This window comes from Halichoerus grypus, chromosome X (assembly GCF_964656455.1).
Source record: "Halichoerus grypus chromosome X, mHalGry1.hap1.1, whole genome shotgun sequence".
Taxonomy (NCBI): domain Eukaryota; kingdom Metazoa; phylum Chordata; class Mammalia; order Carnivora; family Phocidae; genus Halichoerus; species Halichoerus grypus.
In genome coordinates, this window is record NC_135727.1 from 86,570,297 (window position 1) to 86,576,296 (window position 6,000).

General features: G+C 48.5%; 1 protein-coding gene across 7 annotated transcripts in view; it reads left to right on the forward strand.

The window, feature by feature from the left end:
• The window catches only part of PHF8 (PHD finger protein 8), a 92,417-nt gene extending 86,659 nt beyond the window's left edge, over positions 1-5,758 (forward strand). For 5 of the 7 annotated variants that reach the window (XM_078064544.1, XM_078064545.1, XM_078064546.1 and 2 more), the window contains 3 exons: positions 586-609; positions 1,562-1,898; positions 3,115-5,758. In XM_078064544.1, the coding sequence (XP_077920670.1) occupies positions 586-609; positions 1,562-1,898; positions 3,115-3,203 (450 nt within the window). In that variant the 3' untranslated portion in view covers positions 3,204-5,758. The remainder of the gene's footprint in view (positions 1-585; positions 610-1,561; positions 1,899-3,114) is intronic. The other 2 variants (XM_078064547.1, XM_078064550.1) reach the window with 1 other exon arrangement.
• The last annotated feature ends 242 nt before the right edge of the window (positions 5,759-6,000 follow it).

Genomic DNA, 6,000 nt, shown 5'->3' on the forward strand with positions numbered 1-6,000 from the left:
TCATACTTCTTCTGAGTGTTAAATGAGTTAAATTATAGAACAGTACCTGGCATGTATTACTAATATTATTATTCTTATCTCCCAGAAATTCCTATGATAGCCACAGCCTGTCAGATCTTCCGAAGGCAGGAGTAGGCCCGTGTTGCCAAGGCAAAGAAATGTAATCACTGAGTTGGTGTGGCTGTGTAGCATTTCAGAAGGTGAAGTCGTTCACATGCTCTCAGCACCACCTTTCCAGGTTCTCAGGGCTCCAGATGCCCACTGTACAGGTACCCACTACACAGTGGATAGTAGATCCATAGAGCAGTGGATGGATGAAATCCAAGATATTGGGAGAATTGACACAACTCCTTATTTATCCCTCCCATCCAGAATTGAGGTTTTTAAGACCCAGTGAGCTGGAGGATTGCCAAGTCCTCTATTAAAAGAAAAGACGAGCAAGAGGAGGAGAAACCATTGTAAGAGATGAACATAGAATAATAGTTTACCACTTGTTGAGTACCTACTATGTGCTATATGTTGTTACATCATTATTTAATCTCTCTGACAACTCTAAAAAACAGATTTATTTTGCCCATTTTACAGATAAGGCGATTGAGAGTCACAAAGGTTAGTAACTTGACGGAGGTCATCCCACTTAGGGAGCACAAACCTAGATTTGAACCCAAGTTTTTTTTCATTCCAAAGCTACTACTCTTTCACTCCCAGAGGCCCCTTTTTGAGAAGTGTGCTGGGTGGGTATTCAGATAGACCTGGCTGAATCCTGGACCCAACAACTTCACCTATGAGGCTTTGGGCTCAACTTATTTAATATCGCTGCGCCTCAGTTTTCTCATCTATAAACTGAGGGATTTTCCTTCTTGTGGCTACTCTGAGGAATAAATGAAGTAAAGTATACAGTTGGCCCTTGTACAACACGGGTTTGAACTGCACAGGTCCACTTATACATAGATTTTTTTTTATTACAATAGTACTCTAAGTGTATTTTCTCTTCCTTATGATTTTCTTAGTATTTTCTTTTCTCTGCCTTACCTTATTGTAAGGATACATATAACAAAATATATGTTAATCAGCCATTTATGTTCTTAGTAAGGCTTCCAATCAACAGTAGGCTATTAGTAGCTAAGTTTGGGGATGTAAAAAGTTAAATGTGGATTTTTGCCCACATGGGGGGTCAGTATCCCTAACCCCTACGTTTTTCAAGGGTCAGCTGTATAAAGGGCCTTAGCTGCTGTCATAAATTTAGCTATTCTTATTAGAAGTGTCCATGCTCCACCTCATAAATGGCAATGCTAGGACCAAAACCCAACTCTCTGAATTCATTTACCCTTCCGTTACCACTGTACTGTTTCATGGCAGTGGTAACTTAAGGATGGATGGTACCAAAGAGATGATCGCCGATGTTAGAAGGCCTGTGCCTTGTGTGTACATACATCCAGGCTAGACTTGGGGTGGGGGCGGGCTGCAGGACCACATTGACCAGTGTCTAGTTTCCTTTCTGGGCAATTATCTTCTTTTTTCCACTTCTGAATTTTCCCCTCCCACTTGGCTTGTATTTCAGGAGCTGCAGAAGGCCCAAAAGAAGAAATACATCAAGAAGAAGCCTTTGTTGAAGGAGGTAGAACAGCCTCGCCCTCAAGAGTCTAATCTCAGTGTGGCAGCACCAGCCCCAACTCTGGCCACTACACCCCAGCTTCTCACCTCCTCCTCACCCCCGCCTCCTCCTGAACCTAAACAAGAGGCCCTCTCAGGGAGTCTCGCTGACCACGAATATACTGCTCGTCCCAATGCCTTTGGTATGGCCCAGGCAAACCGCAGCACCACACCCATGGCCCCTGGCGTCTTCTTGACCCAGCGGCGCCCTTCCATTGGCTCCCAGAGCAACCAAGCAGGACAAGGTATGACGGCCATATGGTTGCAGAACTGAGAAAGATCTTAGGGTCACCAGCTCCAAACCCTAAGCACTCTGGTAGATGAGAATACCTGGGAGAGAGGGACACTGATGGCCAACCTAAGGTGCTTGGATTTGATCTCTGAGGCCGTGAAGAGACATTAACTGGTGTTAAACAGAGGCATTTCAGGTGTGGGTTTAGAAGGAGCCTTCTGGTGACCAGAGTAGAGGGTGGGCTCCAGGTGGGACGCCTAGGGAGGAGGCACATAGGTTCAGGCTGCCGTGAAGAGAGGCTGAGGCTATAGCAGAGGGACTGGAGAGGGAGGGGATAAATCGATCAAATATGGAGGAGGTTCCATGGGACATGAGAGGTGATTTGATATGAGGAGAGAGAGGAAGAGGTGATGCGAGGGGTGCTCAGGCCCTCCTTTTCCTCACTTTGGCCCTCAAAGCCCAGTCCCTAGATATGCCGCTCAAGGGTGGTGAGGTCAGTGTGGCAGTGGGTGATGAGGATGGGGATTTCTTTCTTTTCTTTCTTCTTTCCTTTCTTTCTTTCTTTCCTTCTTTTTCTTCTTTTCTTTCCCTTCCCCGCCCCCTCCCCCTCCCCTCCCCCTTCCCTTTCCCTTCCCCTTTTCTTTTCCTTCCCTTCCCTTCCCTTTTCTTTTCCTTCCCTTCCCTTTTCTTTTCCTTCCCTTCCCTTCCCCTTTTCTTTTCCTTCCCTTCCCTTCCCCTTTTCTTTTCCTTCCCTTCCCTTCCCTTTTTCTTTTCCTTTTCTTTTCTTTTCTTTTAAGACGGGGGTTTCTAATGAAACAAAGCCCCGGGGATGGCACCTTCAGGGACTCTGAGCTCTAATCACTAACCAGGTGCTTATATAATCCCAGTGGTCAGGATAAGAGGACAGGGAGGCATAACCACAACCCCCACAGAATTTAGGAAGGAAAATGATTGGGACCAAAGAAATCTGAGGAAAAGGAACCAGACAGACTAAGCAGGGAGTCGATAGCTGCTGCAGGCAGGTCATAGGAGGAAGAGCCAAGGCATCTGGTATTGGATGGAAGTGGGTAAGGCAGGCTTCTTGCCCAAGATGTGCCTGGAGCCAGCATAAGGATGGGGAGACTCTGTGGGCAGAGGAACAGAGGAGGGGGTAGACTGAAGATAGTTGGTGCTGGAGTTGCTGCTGAAGCCCGTGCCATAGCCTTTACTTACCTCTCTTTTCCCCACAGGAAAGCGTCCTAAAAAGGGTCTGGCCACAGCAAAACAGAGACTTGGCCGTATCCTGAAAATCCACAGAAACGGCAAACTACTTCTGTGAACCCCCTAGTGTCCTGCCCCTCACCCCTTCACCCCCATTGCCTTCTCCATTGTCAACTCTCGGGGCACTCCTGGATCCTTTCTGCCCCGGACAAGGTGCTGAGGCGCACTGTCCTGCTTTCTTGGAACTGACCAAAGGCACGGACTTCCCAACGGGCCCCTTCACCAACTCCCCTAACTCCCTTCCCTACTTCCACTAGAGCATCCTGCCTGCCTTCTCCATACCTCTGAGTAGCAGGTGAATGGGAGAGGTTTCTGGCTGACTAGAACCCTCTTTGCTGCTGCTCCAACCCACTTCCTTTATACCAGCCTTGTCTGCCCTTTACTCTCATCCCCACTTAAAGCTGGAAGGCAGGATGAGGAGAGGCATAAAATGAGCCTGGGCCCCTTGCTGTTTGCCTGGTCATGAAGTGGGAGGCCCAGTGCTCAACACTTCCTGCAGCTCCAGCCCTGTGTCCAGAAGCCTGTCCACCTCTGCCCATATTTCCTTCCCCTTCCTCCCCCCAACCCAGTGGACATGTCCCATTCCAGACTCGTTCCTGGGAGAAGGGTCTAGCCTCTGCCCCCTCTTGCCAAATGCTTCATGAAAATAAAGAGGAGATTCCAGAGTCTCCGTACTGCCCCACCATGGGCCATTTTCAGAGGTGGACTAGAAAGGTTATGGGCTGACTTCACTCATCTTTGGGAAGAAGAGAGATTTCTGTCACTTCTCAAGGTGGGGAGAGGACCGACACCCAAGCCTTTGACCATGACTTTGTAGCCCGCTGGAGGAAGCTACTTTCGGGTGGCTACAGATGAGGTCCCCTGTCCCAGGGTGAGCTTCAGGGTTTTGCCTGGATTTTGAGGTCCTGCAGAACATTATCCACATGGCTGTAGCTGGGCCCCAGCAGGTGAAAAACCATCTTCCAAAAGTCTGAAAGTTCCTACCACTGAAACAGATAACCCTGGCTGTGTGTACAGCCTGCTCTCTTCACCTGTACCACAGAGCACAGCCTGGACCTTCTGGAGAGGATGTGAGAGGACAGCTCACCCCTGGGTTCCATCAGGAGCCTCCCTGCTTCTTTCCCCACCTAAGGTCTTGGTCTGAAGACCTCAGAATTCACATCTTCACTTCTGGGCCTTTGTGCTCCCAGACATCTGGTCAACGCTCAAGCAGAGTGCAGATGGGTTACTCGGGAGCCTGAGCCTGGGAGAGCAGATGCCCATCTGTAAAGGAGCAGATCACCTGATCCTCCACTCCCTGTCTTCCCCTTGTGGATGTCTCTATTGTCCAGACAGTGCCCAACCCCTCTCCCTCCTCCTCCTCCCCCCAGCTCCCTCCACCTTCGCCTGTCTTGCCTCCCTGGCACCCTAGACTGGATGGAGAATGCCCCACTCCTTCCATTTTGGTACTGCCCAAGTGGAGTGCATCCTTGCCCTCTACTCCCCACTTCAACCTCACCCCAGTTTGCCCAGTGCTTCTGGGGAACTTAACAGCTACCATGCAGGCCACAGGAGGATGTGAGGCTTCCCTTGTCGTCTTTGTGTCTCCGGTTTGTCTTTCTTTTCTCTACAGCCCACATCTACTCTCCTTATTTGGAATCAGGGGTCCCTTAAACCCATCCGCTTTTTTTTTTTTATTTCGGGGACCCCAGGGGCCATGCAGTCCTCCATCTAGTCACACCAAAGGCAAAAAGCCTGGCTACCTCCCCCCTAGCACGTGAGGTCCCCACTCCCCTCTCCTCGGTTTCCACCCAGCTTTGCTTTCTTGGGGATTTCAAGGCAGCAGAGGGTAGTGAGGGGAGGGAAGGGGGGCAGCCTGTGTCCCTGTGTAGGCAACTGCCTGACTAGGCCCTGACTGCTGTAACCAAGACCAGGACCCCAGCCCTTCTGCCCATTAACACCCACCCCCTTGATCTTTAAAAGGCAGCTAATTGCTAGCAAATCCCCCTGGTTCCGGGCCTCTTTCCCCTCTGTTTCTTTGTTAGAAGTTTCTGTGGAGCTGAAACCCAACCTCCATTTGACTGGGTTTCCGTTTAGTTTAGTTGGGCTCTCAGCCTCCTGTTTGTTGTTTTGTGTTTTAAATGAAAAGCAAGTTTACCCTCAGAGTTATGCTTTTCCAAAGAGGCTAGTGTGCTTTTTTTTTTTTTTTTTTTTTTTTAAATGTTTCAGGTTCTAAGTGAAGTGAGTTGGGGAGGGGTTGGGAGTGGTAGTAACTAAGGTGTAGAACATGGTGAGAGTTACCTCTGGTCTCCAATCCCCGGCACAGAGCTGGGGGCTGGATAGGGGGCAGGGAGAGAGGATTTCTATTCACCTTTAATATATTTTTACAAAAAAAGCAAACAATTTAAAAACAAGCCCACCGCTTCTGTACATGTCTAAATATATTTTTAGAAGTGGGTAGGATTGTGAATTTCTGATGCAGGGCCTTTTTATAAACAGGTTAGAATAGCATCATACAGGCTTCTCTGTTGTTTTTTTCCCCTGTTTTTTTTCTTATGTTGTGTTACTAATGTAATTTATATTTTTTTTAGATCCTCCCTTTCCTATAGAGATAAAAGTGATTTATCTTGGCAATTGCTTTGCTTGGAATTCTTTTTTTGGTGGTGGTGGGTGGTGGGGTGGTGGGATGGGTCCAGGAGTGCCGCCTTCTCTTTACATTCTCTCTGTCCCTCCCTTTCATGAACTCAGCACAACCTTACACCTGAGGTGGGGAAGGGACAGAATCCCAGCCTTCATGAGAGACACAGTTGACACACCAGAAACAAATAATCAGAAGTACAGTGAGCAGAAAAGAAAGGGGGCAACAATTCAAAGTC